The 18,319-nt window shown below is 30.9% G+C and overlaps 1 protein-coding gene across 1 annotated transcript in view; it reads right to left on the reverse strand.

Moving 5' to 3' along the window:
• The window catches only part of LOC124362650 (mitochondrial ornithine transporter 1), a 47,950-nt gene that overhangs the window by 28,972 nt on the left and 659 nt on the right, over positions 1-18,319 (reverse strand). The window contains exons 2-3 of the mRNA XM_046817343.1: positions 8,199-8,443; positions 5,638-5,781 (exon numbers count right to left, since the gene is read on the reverse strand). Of these exons, the coding sequence (XP_046673299.1) occupies positions 5,638-5,781; positions 8,199-8,443 (389 nt within the window). The remainder of the gene's footprint in view (positions 1-5,637; positions 5,782-8,198; positions 8,444-18,319) is intronic.

An 18,319-nucleotide genomic window follows, 5' to 3' on the forward strand; every position in this document is an offset into this window, starting at 1 on the left:
ATTGATTGTTGACCCCTTCCACTTTACAAAGAAACGCTACAACAACAAAGCAGAACTTCTTCCATGGCAAGTACGTAATGAGACTTTAATTACCATTACAACAGGATATTCTATGTTGGTGTATTTTATCCCAAATACAAACTTAATAAATAATAACAACAACTATTCTTTTGCTACTCAGTAGAGAGAAGTTTATTTTTAAAAGCTTACAAAGGAGTAATCTATTATTTTATTTCAACAGTTCACTAACATCTGGAAACTTAGCCTTGTATAAGGCAAAGTTTATAAAGAATGAAATAATTATGTCCTATGTACATTGTACAGCAGCACTATCAGCGACTTACAGCCCACTTACAAGAACTCACATGATGAGAAAAGGTGAGCTCAGCATCAAGTGTAACTTCTAGACTTTTGTTAATTGTACATTAATTTAGAGTTGTATTAAAAATTCACACTCCTATCACAGCTATAGGAGTCACTATTGACTGCCCCCTACCCGATTCTTAAGCAGCATTAAGTACAAAATGCTTTCTAATCATTCTACATTGATACTAGTAATAAAAACTACATAGTGTCAACAAAAAAATCAAAGTAGATTAATGAGTAGGTGATCCACCGACATGAGCAAAATGTTAGATGATGAGTAAATTAGATGGAGATTTAACAACACAGCAATGAAATTCATTTATGACATGCAATCTTCACTTAAGGCTCACACTTAACCACAGTGTCCTCATGCCATGGGTCTTCCACCCAAAACTGTCACTATTGTAATACTGTCACATAGAGAGTAGCTACATAAGCCTCTTGTACTTCAGTCAAGTTGGCACATAAATTAACCTAGTATTTATACTTAAATGACATTTCAACTAATGTTTTATTTCATTCAAATTTCAAAGTAACACGCTCTGTAAAAGTAGTAAATTTTCTAATTTTTCCTCTTTTTGCCACCCTTTTCTTGGAGGTGGTGTGAAAAATGCATTACTACATGAACGGTTGGCATTACTGTAACCAAGCCAACAAGTGTGGGGCTCTCTGACAGCTTTTTCCTGGAGGCATACCCCACTAAAAAAAACACTCCCTGCTCTTCTTGGACCAGCCTGGAAATGGTGATTCCAATACTTCGGGCTAGGCCTTTTGTTTGAGCCTTATTCAAACTCTCATCTAGTTTCCTTTTTTTCCTAGATTAGTTGTTCATGATCTAGAGTCACCTTTTTCACCCTTAGGATTTTCTAAACGTATTTGGCCACCATATTACAGCATTCCTGTCCTTAGAGCATAACTCCAATGATAGTCTGCGGTTGAAGATCTTCTTGCAACTGTGTCATCAGCTTCCTCTTTTCTTCTGTTCATTGTCTGCACTTAAAGAAGGTATGTTCCACATCATCCTGAGATGAATCTCCAAAAACGTAAGCGGGCAACTCCCATTTCCTCATCCTGTGCAGGTATGATCCAAAATAACCATGGCCTGACAAGAACTGAGTGAGAAAGAAGCCCACCTCGGCATGCTGTCTCTCCATCCGATCTGTGATGTTAGCGATCAACGTTTTTGTCTAACTTCTGGAGGATTCAGCATTCCAGCGAACTTGAGCTGTGCATGCTCACAACTTATGCAACTCGCTCTGCTTCCTCAACTTCAAGCTCTTCCTTGCTGTCAAAAACATACTTACATTATTGCACCTTTAAATCGATGGGTATTACAATTGTGATGACCTGAACCACTGGCTCAGACTGTCTGGTATGAGCTAGCAACCCTTAAAGCAGCTTTTCTCTGAACAGAAGCCATTCTCTTTCGATACTTTCCTTTCCTTAGAGTGTCAGCCTTAACCTCACATCCATAGAGTAGGATGGAGTTGGTAATTGCCGCCCTAGACAGGCACGTAATTTGTCTAATGGAAGCACAACCCCTGATTCTCTTATTATGTCAGAAATACTATTTATATTATACTATATATAATACCAGTCTTTAATAGAGATTTATCATGTTGTCATTACTCGTAATTTAGTTGTTATGACATGAAAAATCAATGGAGCGATGTGAAATCAGTGAGTGGAAACATCAGATTCTGTGCTGTCCATAGGCAAGGTAAATAAACACTATTATTTTATTTTGATTATTTATTATTCTTTCCATAGTTCAGAATGCTCATTTTAGCACTGTCCCATTTTTGGGGGCTGGCTGTCCCCTCGATTGCCAAGCCTGTGTTAACATGTTCTAAACAGCTGCTTCACTACACGATAACAGTCGGCTGAGAAACTATCATGAAAGAACATGGTGAATTTTGATTGTGGTTCACACAGTATGGCAGAGTTGAATGTAATAACAATAAGAAGTTTTATCTATTTTAGATTTTTCCAGATGCGTTGTTATGAGGCATTCAGCAATGTAACTTTTCTGAGAATGATGCGGACTCAATTTTTCTACCACAACCTGACGTGGCAAATCAGGAAATTCTGGTGGGAGTTTGGTAAATGAAGATATTGCTAAAGGTGATCACGGTGGGAAGAAACAAGCTACATGTGTACTGACTTTTGCTCTGAGCGCAAAACATAAACCTGGCAGTAGCCTATAACACCGATAAAAACTCAGCACTTAAAGAGTTAACAGACTGAAAAACAACTTCAAAGTATACTTTGTATGTATATATTTATTTATTTAAATCAAGTTTGCTTGTAAGACAACCAAATATATTTTTTACGCAAAATCATAATTTTCAACTGATATTTTTATTCCTACGTGTACAGAAATAATAAAATGTATCTCTTACAATTAATCGATAAATGATCAAAATTTTAAATTAAATTTCCCTAAATTTTGGTTGTATTTTATCTCATACCTCACCGCCTACTTATCACCTGTCTACATGTTTTGCTTCTTTAGCTCTGGGTTACTTTTATTTTATATCACCAATTTTTAAAGAATATGTATTATAAGTGCATTGATTTCATCTTTAAGTGTAGCCTGATAAACAGTTTTAATCTAGACAACTACTCCACAAGCTATATCTCAAATAACTTGCCAATGTAGAATTCTTATCACAACTCCTAAAGCTATTGTAAAAGATTTGTGATTTGATGGTTACCTGTTGAATGATTTTCTGTATATTTGTTCTTGGACTCATTTACGAGACTATTTGTAATACCAATCTCTTCAACTTTACGGTGAGTTTATAAGATCATATTTGTATTTAAATATATGCATGTACCAATTTCCAACAAGGTTATTTATGTTCAGTCAACTGATTTGGTATTGTATTGGCTACGTGAATATTGAATTTGATTATACCTGTATTACTACCATACTATATAGAGACCACATTAATAGCCTACTATACTCATTTCAGAAATAATTACTGACTTGCTTGGTATGTTAAGTTTTAACAATGTGAACTATAGCTAGAGATGTGTTGCCATTCAATTTATTCTCTACCAAAAGGCCTATTATAACATTCTAATTACAAGTTACTGATCTGCTTGATATCCCAACTGTTACAATTGTGTACAATAGCTAGAGATGTGTTGCATTCAACATGATCATTACCAAAGATCATAGCCTATTATAACTTTCTAATTAAACATTACTGACTTACTGAAAGTGTTGATGATTAATACATTTACTATTCAAGATTTTTGTTATATAAAAAAGGAGATGCAGATCCTCTGTTACAAATTATTACAATTCTATAATAATGTTCTTATAAACAGTTAAAGTAAAAAAAATAACCCTTCATAGCCAAAACATTAACCCTTACAGTGCAGTAAGACATATTAACTGTATGTCAGGTTACTGAATAAGTGATCTATCAGCAGTGTTTCAGTGCAATTTTAATCATCCTAACACTATAACTCTTTCACTCCAGTTATTGGTTACCCTTTAGCTAATAATTCCCAAAATACTTAAAGGCCAATTCAGCCTGTAAGTGGTTGTATCCGAGAATAACTATTTGAATTTTAAAAGTAAATAAAAACTTTTTCATTTAATCAAAAGGAAATTATTTATTTTCAGGTTTGGAAATTGTTTACAAAATTTGGGCTATGTAGAAGTCATTCCAATTCTAATGTGTCTCTTTAACCCTTTAAGTTCTGAGTGTCAAACGTGCTGTTATACGCTACTGCCAGGTTTATTTTCCACTCCACGGTCAGCACAAATGTTGTGTGTTTCTCAATCAGCTTTAGCAATATCTTCATTTACCAAACTGCTGTCAAAGGGCATTTAAGGGATTAAGGGTTAATATTATATATTTAGTAGTATATTAATTTCAATGACCAAAGCACAATTACCTTGTCACTTTAAGTGGCATAAATAAAGAGTCACAACTCGTTAATTATAGAATACAAGTTGCAGAAAGCTTGAGAAATTCCTCCTGCATATGTTGATGGAACATTGAGCCAATTTGTTGGCCTGGTGTCAAACCAAGTCCCCAGAAATTTATTCATCTCTCTAAGGATTTGTTTCTCCTTACTATGAGATCTGGTGACCTATAAGGATGTTTTGGGATCTTAAGGATAAGGATCTTTCTCCTCTGCTCCAAGACTTAATCACATAACAGTTAAGTAATCACATAGGAGTTAAAGCAGTTTTACATCTCTTGTAGTACTTTCATTCAAAGAACGTTTTTGTTCTGGTAGCTTCCCAATAATTTTTTTATCATTGTCACTTTTTAAGTAGTTAATTTACAAACATCACATCAATAATTGTCAGGCATTTTCAAAACATCTCAATGTAGCACCTTCAGAAATGGAACATAATCAATTTTTATTAGCTAGCACTGGTTTGAAAATTACTCTGCTAAAAAGGATACAATCCTGTCTTATCATGTTTGGTCAAAATAATTGAGCAAACTTCACATTATACCTTACTTCAATTTTCAGAATTGATTTGACAGTGTGAGTTCCTTTATCTTTCCAAAAATGTTAGATCTGAAAAATAGTATGCTGGAATCCCTCTCCTGTTCAAATTATATTCCTCACCTCGGCCATATAGTTCAGTTCAAAGTGTCTTTTTTAGACAATGTATCATGCATATGTTACACAGGCTTAGTATTTACTTTAAAATTGGCTTATTTAAAGAAGGGAATTGTTTTTAATATCTTTTCACAACAGCATTAAGAGATAATAGAGTTATATTATTTGTTTCATAGATAATAAAAATATATTTTGCTTCTTTACATTTTGATCAAACACATTTTCACAAGGCTTGGCCAAATTTAATAATGACAAAATTTTGCTCAAAGGAAGCGCATCTTACTTGTCACTCAACATTGTACATGACTGACACTAATTCAGGACTAGACTGGATTGATAAAAGCCATGGACCAGATTTAATGTTTATAAATATTTAATGGCTGTTTTTAAATATATTTAAAGTTTTTAATAATACCCGAAGTAAAATAAAATATTAATTTTAAATCAATTTGAACTGTTATTATAATATGATATAATAATATATGATTTATTTAAATACGTTCTTCTATTAAACTAATGCAAATGAATCAATAAATTAGAACTTCTACATTCAGATTGCAATAACATACATACAACAATGCAGTATAAATTATATTTTCTTATTCTTATTAACAATTACTACTAGATTGTATAACACAATCTATTGTAGAACAACAGTTACAATATCAGTACCTTTTGGTTGTTGGCGATAGCAAACTCTCTGGCAGCCTGCAGCTGCACTTTGATTAATTCCGTGGGACAGAGGGTGAACGAAGAGAAGAATGATCCCAGGCAGCCGGCTGTGGCGTTCCCCAGGGCTCCGAGATCCTCCACCCTCTGCCAACAGTTGTGGCTCACAGTATGTTTCATTTGGTACTTATTATACCTTTACCTAACATAACTATTAGAATGAGATTAATTTATTTGATCAAGGCATCTTCAATCCTAATGTCAAAGTTTGAAATAAATTACAAGAAGTTGTTGCAGACTTAAAAGTTGGGAAAAAAAAACAGTAAAACGACTTACTTTGGTCCATGTAATTGATTTCAGCTTTCATTGCATATTTAAAAAATATTACTAGTAACATTTTATCGGTAACTAACAAAATTCAGTTCTTTCAAAGTTCCTATGAACTAGAAGTTGATAATATGCTGTCTGCGCATAATCTGAACTATCATAGTAAGCCCAGAGATTGATAGCAAGAAGATAGAGAGGTAAGGGAGAGAATTAGGTTTAAGGATCATTTAGGTTTGCCGTTGTCATAGTGATTAACAGTACTAGTCTCTCTAAACTTTACTTTCAGCGTTGTTCATTCTGTTTGCACAACACATGTTCAGGTTTGATAGTACTTCAAACAGATTCTATATTGCATGTTAGAATAAAAAAATCTTTAATCTTTAAATAATATTTCATAGGTACATAAAACATACATCATAGGAGTAGGTGAGCTTTATTTAAATTTTTTTACATTTTCAGGACCACTTAAAAACGTTTATTTTAATATATCACATTACTTTTTTATACACTCTTATTGAATAATAGTTTCTTCTCATCATCAATCATATGTAATTATGCATACAAAAAATACACTGTCTTGCTCTAATTTGTATTTAGTTTTTTTCATACATTTTATTAATTATTATATTCTTTATCAAAATCAATAACAACACATTATTGCTTAATACTACTAAATTTCTTGCCCTATGTTAATTTTAAGACTCAGTACAGAGTTGATGACATGTTGAAATGACTAATCAGGAAAGTTAACATTAATTGGCACCCAGACGATAATTTTAGTATGAGTATTCATATTGAGAAAAACATCTACTGTATGAGAATGGATTGACGAGTTGTGTGACAGATGTCCTAACATAAAAACTCTATCACACAACTTTATAAAACGCAATTGATTTTGAACAACCTTATTGGCTGCTAATGACACAATGATTGAGGCCTTTGAAACTGTATTAAAATACATCCAAATAAGTCAATAATGGAGTTAATATTAAATATTACAGTATCGAGGGGGTTTTTTAGGCTTGAGCACTAAATTGCCATTTGTGCACTAAAATACAAGCTATTAAAAAATTGTTATATTTAAATATTTTTTATATATCATATTTTGTTTTGTTATAAATAAATTAGGAAATATGATGAGAATATTGTAATGAATAAACCACATGTGTATAAGAGATAAACTATAAACATATTATTCTCCTAGTTTTATACAAAAAATTTAACTTTATCCCATTACAATATTTTTATGTTATCACCATCTCATACTGTTACAAATTGAACAGATTACATGAATCATAGTTTTATATGCTATTTAGTAAGGCTACTTAGTAACATGAGCCCAGTCAATGAATGGTTCTAGAAGGAAAGTAAAAAACAAAAAAAAAAACTAATAATGGGATATTGTTCAGGGTTCCTGGTAGTATACCATACTAAAAGTCATCAACCCTAGGAGTGGCGAAAGAGGTAGAGGGGAATTCAAAGGTCGCTTTTTGGGTTTTTGCCTATAATTCAGTACGTGTTGCTCTTACAGATAACTTAAACATATAAAAAGTTAACCCTTTGAGCTTTAGCTTTTTTGCTATGTTGACCCCTTAAATTGTTGTTCTAATTTTTGCACATTTTCAAAATTTTTGTGATGTTTTCTTAGGAATAAAATAAAGATGTTTTATATATATTTAATATATTTTAGTGCAAATCTTTTAAACTCGAGTTTAATTCAAAATTAATTGTCCATGTATTATTATTTTAGATTTTTATTATGAAAGGCCATGAAATTATAAACAAAATTCATGTGTGTTATTATATTTTCCACACTGAACTAATGTCAACAATAGATTGTCAAACTTTTATGCACTTGGCAGTATTACTGGAAACAATAAAAGAAATGAAAAACTTGTTCTCACAGAAACATTTAAAACGTATTTAAAATTTCATAATAATTCTACATTAACAATTTTAAAAACTTATGAACAAAGATATAAAATATTTTCGGCTATGGATTAAATAAACATAGTTCAAGTTACTAACAATAGTAATTTACTTATATTTGATACTTTTATAATAACATGTTTAACCTATTATAAAGCAGTAGTGTAACTTACAAAAGCACAGAATGTTCCATGCCTGCTGGCACTAAAGACAAGTATTAAAATTGAATTCAAATAAAATAATTTTTGAGTACAAATACCACTAAACATTTCATTAACACTTGAAAACCTTATAACTGAAATACATACAGGAGTGTTGGTGACATAAGCTACTGCTTTCTGGCAAGCTCCGTACGCAGCAAATAATACAGAATTCTCTGCACAGTTGGCCACAAGGGCAGGTACAGTCCCTGCGTACAGTCCACGTAGCAATCCCTCATACCGGACAGTCTGCCGCATACAGTCCCACATCCCTCTGTACATGTGTGGGAATGTCTGCATCTTCACCTTTACCGTGTCCAGGGGCTGGCCCACATAAACCAGTGCCACAGCACCTGTAGTCAATCAGTCCTTCAATTACACAAAGTTACTACATATAGGTGTAAATTATTTTACTAAATATTCTATGGTAAAATCTCCAAAACGACATAAATACAGAATCATCACCAAACATGGAACTCCTATCAATCAGTGTTATGTCTTAACGTAGGCTCCATAAATTGAAACCATATCTGTAATTATTACTTTTCAGATCATTTCATACATTAATGCGATTGATAATAAGTTAATTGAGATATTTAGGAATTTGTAATGTTTTGGATAACAACGGTCAAAACTGCTTCAAAAATGTACCTGTTACGAATACAGAATATTTCTTTATTATATTGACAACATGAAAAGCTGTTAACAGTGCTCAAACTCTTCATCAAGCAACATGCCCTCTCTCACTTACACTTATACATGCTCACTCCCTCTCACCTGGATTTGAAATGAAATTAAATGAAAAATGCCTTTATTAAAGAGATGAAGTTATGGATATCCAGTTAAGTCCTCTTATATTGCCATAGCCATTTGCCAAGCCCAACTCAACCACATATTGTATACAGTAAAGAAGATCTTTATGTATACAGTAAAGAAAAACTTTATACATATTATGATAGATACAAGAACATTCAAAATGAAGAGTAAGAAGCAAGAAACATTCAATCACTCTAACACACCGATTGACCACATGACCGTCACAAACAGCACCACCCGTCATCCCCACAGGCCCCTGCAGCAGCAAGCCCCTAACCCCCCTAACACCCGCCCTGAAGTCAGCACAGTCCTCAATACATCTCAAATCATCAGGGAGAGCATTCCAAAGGCAGCAAGCCTGAAGAGTAAAGAACCTATTAAAAATTTTTGAGCAATGAATTGGAATTGATAGTAATGTGATTCCCCTTCTTGTAGGTCCTTCACTAATATCAGAGATAAATGATTGGACAGATAAACATGATATTTGGTTTTGATAATTAAATGTAGAATAGAAAGAATGTAGAATTCACGTAGTTGATGAAGTTTCATGAGTGAAAATTGTTGAAAATATTGTGTAACTTGCTCATGAGGTGCGGATTTCTACTTGACCAAAAGATTACTTTCCTATTTATAGCAGAAAAAATCTCCAATGGAGAAGAAAAGATTTTTATACAAAGGTATGCTTTAATCAAACTTCCAATGTCTGGGCTGTTTTAAGAAAACACTATTACCACATGTCTATGAAGGCAATGCATATAGTCTTACTGTAGTACTGTATTGTACTATTTGCTAGTTATGCTTGCCTTTTGTTTATAGAAGTATATGGAAGGCAGATAAAATGCAGTTTAGTTCAAGTGTTTTAATTCTAAATATACATAATTTTGTTATCAAAATACCATACAAATGTGCATAATTGGATAAACAGCATACACAATTAGCAAAAGCTCTTGCAGATTTCTTTGAATAACGTCACTTACATATTTCTAAACAAAAATTGGTTTGTAAAAAATTATAAACGAATTAAATAAAAATTTGCCACTAAGTCTTACAGATCATACACAAAAAGTAGAACTAAAAATAGTTGGTAGGATATGTTTGTTTTTTTAATATTCATGAAATTTAAAACTAAATAAACTGAGCATGATATGCACTATGCAATATATATTATTCTTTTATAGTTTGGATATAGCAAACATTTTTGTACTGGCCTATGAAAGATTAAACTACATAGTGGCTTCCAACCACACTAATTTGGGACCATTAGAGAAGCCCTCAAATACATGATTTTATTTCCATTTATCACATTACTAGAGTTCTGTTTGAAAATAAAACAAAAAAGTAAAGGGGACAGCAATGATTGCTACTCTTTAGCCTACAGTAATTGCTTAGGTTTGGGTCCAGACCCTTGATAATTTGGGTCTAATAACCAACTACTAACCTTTTGTCCAAAATAACGTAAAAAATTCCACCCAAATACTTCCAGTTACAACTGATCAATTTTTATACACTTCCACAGCATTACATTAAATTATCATTGTATTAAATTATACCTTTTGAGATTTTGAGGAATCTCATAAATGTGAGATAACTTTAATTTAGAGCTCCATTTATAGATAACAAGTCTAAATTACCTACAGAACTGCATTAGAATTGATTCACTGAATTAAATTGTTGTACAGACTATCCTTAAACTTTTAAGAGTTGAACTTAAAACATTCTGGCTATATTTATTTTATTAAGCCCTCTACAGTAGGAATAATGTTATCATAAACTTGTCACAAACATGATTGATTAGAAATAATTAGTCCTGTTAAGAAATCAATATATTTCTAAGAAAAACATAACTACCATGCAGAATATAATTTCCAGATCTTTCAATACATTTATTTAAAAAGTAACTATTTTTTTCTCGCAACACAATAAATTTAATAAAAGCGTGATTAACATCATCTGAAAATTCTGTGAAAAGTAGAATTAATTAATAAAACCAGTCTTTTAAACTGACTAAAAAGAGTTTTCCGTACATTCATACAAATTTATAATTCAGATTCCCATTTACATTCAAATTGTACTAAAAATGTGTAGTAGCAAATTTTAATAGATATGAAAATATTTTTTAAATTCCAAATAAAACATGTTGGATATAAGTAATGAATAATGCGTAAATAAATAATCACCAACTGTGGTCTCTAATGATTTTTGTTTTGTTTTGAATATTACAAGTATTAAGACAGACAGTAAAAAGCGAGTTTATAAAAATGTTTTAAAATAATTGTTACAGCTGTTGAAAATTGGCTCCATAGGCAATTAATATCTATATCTCTTGAAAATAAAATTCTAGGACTTATTTTCTATAGTTGCCAGTTTTTTCAGCAGATTAACTGATAATCTACTATATGTTTTATACATTTTACAAAAACATTAAGATGTTCATTAATTAACATGTTTGTTAAAAGAGCTGTAGCTCAAGGAGCTAAGTAGCAGACTACATAATACATATTCTATAGAGCAGTCATTGCACCACTTGGGATACAAGTGTTAAATAGATATTAGAAAAGTTTATAGGTATTTAATCCTTCTTGAAATAAATTCCAAGAAAATTTTTTAGTGCTATATCAATTACATTACTTCATAGTAAATACATTTAAATGTATAATTTATGTTTTTACATAAAAATAGATCACTTATTTCGTTTCATAGCCTAAGATCAGTTAAGTTACACAAACACATGCTAAAGTGCTAGTATAGAGTCAGAAACGTCATTAAAAGAACGTCATTGAAGGATGACTGATAGATAGTTTTTAATCACAACGTAGTATACGTACGTAAATGACCTTGTTTTCTATCAGTTTTATAATATTGAGAGATAAATATCTAGTAACATAGAATACCATCTTTTTAATTAATCCAACTAAACCTATTGGTTAGAGTAAATGAATCACATAATATCACAATGATTAGACAGCAGTGGCTAATGAGTCCTAAGCAATACTTAAATACAGTTTTTTTATATATATTTTTTATTATTGGTTTTGTTTTACCAGTATATATACTGGTAAATGTTTGGAGTAAAAAAAATTTAAAAATATGAAAGAAATAGGTGAAGTCTCTAATTTATTACTTCATACTTATATGTATCACCCAGATTAAAAACAGTTAGCAGATTTTTTTTACTAATTCAATATTTATTATTACTGTTATATAAGTTCATATTATTATTATAATTTAGTGTGTGACATAATGAAACTTGGAAATTAATAGAGAAATTTGAATATTTTAATACTACTTCAAAGGTAACATTTTATGATAAAGAAATTTTATGTATGTTTTGTGATTAACAATACATACATAAAACAACTTACTTACATACTTTTGTTAATTAATCAACAAAAGCCCTCTTAAATTAAATATAAAATAATACAATTTAAAGTTTTACTGGGGAAAATTACAATTATAGATCAATCACATATGTTTGGTCTCAACTGAAAGTTATTTTACATATGTGTTCCTTGAGACAAAATTTACAAACACACATACAATACTGTATTATGTTCCACGTACAGTAGTTAGAATCTTGCTGTGAACCGAAATAAAGAGTTCCATTGTATCTCAAACAATACAACCCAAAGTGCTAACAGCCAGCTCTGTTTAACTACTGGATCACACCTTTTCCCTCCAATGGCTGGTATAACAAACCTAAACAATCAACATTCCTGTCTGAGCATTAGACTTATCTTGAAAACTTTACCGGGTTTGAATCTTGTCTACTTATTGAAATTTAAAAACCTAGACATGGGATCATTCTTTTTTGTGAGATACATATGTAATTAATGTATTGTTTAACACCAATTATAATTATGTCATTAGTAATGAAAATAAATAAATGTCACTTTTATGCCTAACCAATTTCACAAATAATACATCAGAGTGCTTGTTAGAAAAAGATAAATAAGAATTATGACGGAAACAAATAAAAACTCTTTTAACAGAGTCCATTGAGAAGTGCAAGAGAAGACTGTCAAACAACCTTTAGATTAAACTAAAAGTACCCTATAATAATTAAATACTAAATGTACTATTAATAATATGAACTATGTTAAAGAGAACCACAACCACTTAAAACATACAAACATTTACTTCTTATTTACAAAATTAAACACTCAGGACAGTTATGCATAAATGTACAAATCTGTTTATTGATTTCCACAAGTGATAAACGAGTACCATATGGTTCATAATATAGGTATGGGGTTTGTTGGTTTGTACCAAAAATATTCTCTGGAAGCTATGACATCTTTGGTGCTTTTTACATTTAATTTTTGTGTCAGTTTCACATCCTAAAATTAAATGTTGTAATTTATAAGAGTTAAAAAATTATGCAAGGATACAAATGTTCAACAAGTTTCCAGGAAATTGGATAACATGGATGGTACACTACTTGGTCATTAGATTTGTAAACAATCGATTATTACCTCTAGGGAAGGATTAAAAGTGTTGTTCATCTCATAATACCAACAACTAGAGTAAACATGATTTCTCTGTTTGTAAGGGTTTTGTTCCTAGTACGTTTGACAAGTCAAAGTGCCAAACATACTTGTTGGCTACTAGATTAAGGGTACGTTAAGATGGTTTAGGAAGGGCTACAATTCTTTTTATGGTCCAGCAAAGGTTCTACCTTATAGAAGTTATACTGCAGCAGATAATTCTTTAATGAGTTTCTACATTTGTTCAGGTTGACTATTTCTATTAAAAACTTAGCAGCACATGATAAAACTTAAAACCTATACAGTGGATTGAAACATACAGTGGTTATGTTTTTAACAAAGCTAAGTTATGGATGGTAACAACAAACCAAAATTTGATAAAATTCTTATATTGCAATTAAAATGCACTGCAAATAATGTTAAAAATTAGGAAGAAAGAGTAAGTTAAAAATTCTTTTACTGAACTAAACATTTTACCAGTGCATTATAGTCTTTACATTTTATAATGTGTTATGTAAGGACTCACAAATCTAGTTATAAAAGTCATTGTGAAAACCATTCTTATAACACTAGGAATAAGAAGAATAAGACCTAATTAGGAATATTTCACACCAAAGATTTCTTATGCTGGAACAAAATTTCTAAAACCATTTCCAATAATAATAAACAATTATTGGGAGACATCAGGACATTTAAACTGAAGTTAAAAGAACATTAAATTAAAACTGCATTTTATTAATTTCAAGACAGCAATGTTATAAAACCTACATTACTTTAATTATTCAAGTACCTTAGTGATACTAAGGTATACTATTGATACTATTTATTGTACTTATGTGCATAATATAAATACAGATATTTTGGCTTGACTTAACTTGATGGTACCAAAAACATTGAGTTTTGTGACTAGTGTTATAGCCATGAGCTCTTTGGCTGTGGTGCTTAAAATTCTGGATTATGATATTCATGACCGGCTCATACAAATAAAAAAAACAGGGTACTGTCAGTATACATAATTTTACAAACAGATCTTCGCAATGCTCCCATAATTATAGACTAAAATTGCCCGTTTGACTAAAATGATTGTTTTTGTAATAAGACAATGGTATGGGTGTGGGACAATGTAGGTGGGTCTTAAAACCTCCCCAAAAGACTATTGAATAAGAAATATGTCATTTGATTAAACTAAAGTATAATAATTAGATATATTCACTTTGTTCAATTTACTGGCCCTTATTAAGACTAAAAGCTAACAAGATAGGTTTTTTCAATGTGGTCTGACCATGTGAAACAACTGTCCATACTCGCTCTCAAAACATATTATGTGGAATCAGACATGTTCAGTTTGTTTTCTTCAATAAAAACATTTGGTCCAAGAACTAAATAGAATTTGCTCTCTATTGGGATTGAATACATAAATATTAATTTAACATTAACCAGTTGTTGGAGAAAGATTACGCCAATTGATTGATTTTTACAAAGGTCTGATTTTTAGACTTTCCACTTTACTGTGTCTATAAAAGAGTGTTGTGTTCTGCAAACACAAATAAACTCTCAACTGGCACCAGATCCAGCGTATAATTGATATAGATCAGAAACAGCACCAGGCCAATTGGTTGGCAGAATCAATCCCTGTGGTACCGTACTCCATTACTAGTGATTTATTTTTTCTGTAAGAATTGTTTACAATTTGAAAGAAAGAAGAGACAAGCCAACCAATGGTTTACTCTTTCATTTGAAAGAGATTCAAGTTTTTTAACAAAAATGTTGGCATCAGTAAGTCAAATGCTTTAGAAAGATCTGCCAAACAACCAATCACAGTATCTCCAGCACAGAGTGCACTAATGCTTTAATTAAGAAAATTAATCAATGCGAGCTTGATTTTCCAGAAAACCATATTTTCTATTGCAAATTAGGCTGGCTCTTTCTAGATAGTGTGTGAGTTGGCCGCACACCATCCGTTGAAATTTGTTTCAGAGTGCAGGTAGGATGAGTCCGAACAATAGTTTGCCATTTAGATTTCCAATTCTGTTTTAAAAATAGGTTTTAATTTTGCCAATTTGCACTTTTCTGGAAAAATTCATTCCTGAAATAACTTATTGACTATGCGAATTCTTATTATGAAATGATGGCGAGGATAAGAGAAGCAATACTTTCTATTTCCAAAGAAGAGATCTAGTGTGCCGTGCCATTAACCCTAGATATGGCCATTCATTTTTCCTGTACCAAAAGGCCTAATTTGGCTGATTTGCAAAGGTTTTCATATAACACTGTTCAACATATTGTTTTTTACTCAAAAATATACTTGGTGAATATGTTTATTTTTCAGTATAAAACGTAAAGTGTAGATATGTCATTTGTACAAAATTATTATTGTACATAAAAAAATCACAAAAACTAGTTACCGTTACAAAACTTTGTTCAAAAATATAACAAGTTTCAGTTCCATAGTTCCTAAGAAAAATGTTTATTGAAGAAATCAAGATATCCAATAATCAGACAATATATTTGAGAGTAAGATATTGCAAAAAAATTATTAAAAAATTAAGTATAAATATTGTATCCAAATAGTTATAAAAATGTCAAATTGCTAAAAAAAAATCACATGCCTCTTATCATTGTGCCAATAAAAAGTAGTTTTCTAGATCTTATAATTTATTATTAGAGTATTGCAGATATCTTGTATTTTATGAGTAATAGTTTTTACTGCACTTCTAAAAAAAATTGATTAATTATCAGACTTAAAAATTTATAAAATTTACTTACAAAAACTTGTAAAACAAATAATTTATTCTCTAGCACAAAGTTTTTTCATAATAATTGTTATTTAGTGTAATAACTGGGAATCCAACTTTTGATTGATATATAACTTATTGAAGATCTCTACTATAATCTGATGGATAGCTGAAAAATTATATGAAACGGAAAGTTGGAATATATAAAGTTTCTATTGTATTTTTTCATAATCTACAAAATAAATACAATATGTCTCCTTCTTCAAACTATAACAAATGCTTCACGCAAATAAACATAAGTAATGCCAAAAACTAACCGACTAAGAACTAGTCCTTGTATAGCTGGCCAGTATGGAAACATATTATTGCAGCTGTTTGTCAGAATATTTTTTAATACGGAAACTAACTGATCTCTTCTATGATGTACCCTTCGTTCTCAAGCTATGAAAAATTCTCTAGCTATTGGAGACATAGCAAAACTTTACATAAAATATTTGTTATTTATTGACATTTAATGTTATGTACAACAAGACACAAATGTTATTCAAACATTGTAAGTACTTTATTTTGCTTTGTTTAAGTATTATCAAATTTGGACAACGAGAAGAAAAATTTCCTTACTTAAGGTACAATTAACCATAATTAATTAACATTGTACTACAATAATCAAAGTTTGAGATATTTAAAATGAGTTATAACAAGATATATTTTTATATTTAAAAATGTGTAATCTCCTTCTTCTAACATGTCATTTAGAGATAGCCTATGTGACAGTGTTGAAAATTATTTCCTTGAGCTTTTAGAGTTTCAATTCAAACAAAATTTCAATTAATAAATGGCCAAAGGATGTAGTGACCCAGATGATCTGATACATGGTGTATAATGTAGCCAGAGTAATACACATAACGTAGCTATAGTTGGAAGGGATCAATTGATATGAATATTGAGTTTAGTTCCAGTTCACCTTTCTTTTAGTGCATCATCTGTGATCTAATACTGTCACAGACTTTGAGTCCTAGAATTTGGAGTATATTTATCTGTCAGATTTTCTAAATCAGTGATCGATGAAGAAACTCCATTGTTACGTTTCGACATCAGAGACTACAAAATATAGTGTAATCTAGGTGAAGAGGTATTTTCATTATCTCATTAGGTGTATAATTGACTAGACTACAATTTTTTAGACACGATCTCTAAGCACAATGGAGCAACCGAGTTTTCAGTACATAACATAGCTATGGTATTCCAGGAGTCAAGCCTGCTATTTCAGATGCTGCACTAAGAGGAAGGTGAACTGGAGCAAAACTCAACAGTCATAAGTTTCCTGTATTTTAATGAACAAATTCCAAAACTAAGTTAGAAATAAATAAGTTTATTAAATTTTGTTTAATTATTGTTGAATATACTAGGCTTCGGGTAGGGTACGATAAGCGGACCCAGTTTTTTATATCGAAATTGGCAAACAATATTACTTAATCATAACCATCGATACAATCAATCAATACTGATTTATTATTTTTAACAATTTACTTAAATAATCTATATCAGCAGCTGTAAACACTATAAAATAATACAAGTAAGGTAATATTTCAATTTTATATAAGTAACATTTGATTATTAAAAATGACAGTCAATTTTAGAAAACTACACGACATTGCTTTGGAAGATGATAAGACATGTTTTTCATGACTTCAACATGTTGGACTCGTGCGGAAAAACCCATTATGTGAAATTTGTGGGAAACTGTAACTGTGAGAGGAGCAAATATGGCCGTCTTCAGTTTTCCTAATTTTGGTTATGATAATTTGTTTGATCACTGTAAATATTAGATCCATATTTTAATTTAACAAATATGATTGTTATTGAGAACTATAGATACTTTATATCGATTGATAGTCTAGGATTTGAGAGGCGAATATTAGGTATCGATGATTACATTCTTCAACATAAAAAACCGGGTCCGCTTATCGTACCCTACCCTAGGCTTCTAATACGATATTTATAAATAATATATGCTATCCTTCTAATTTATAATGGTACTCTATATATTTTCTATTCATGAGTATCAAATATTGGTAAATAAATAATTTACAATAAAATAATGCAATGGCGTAACTAAGGGTGGGATAAGAGGTACAGAATTTCTCCAAAAGCTCTAAAAATCTTTAAATACTGGCAAAACAGCAATCTAAAT

The sequence above is a fragment of the Homalodisca vitripennis genome, chromosome 5, assembly GCF_021130785.1.
Source record: "Homalodisca vitripennis isolate AUS2020 chromosome 5, UT_GWSS_2.1, whole genome shotgun sequence".
In the NCBI taxonomy this organism is placed as follows: domain Eukaryota; kingdom Metazoa; phylum Arthropoda; class Insecta; order Hemiptera; family Cicadellidae; genus Homalodisca; species Homalodisca vitripennis.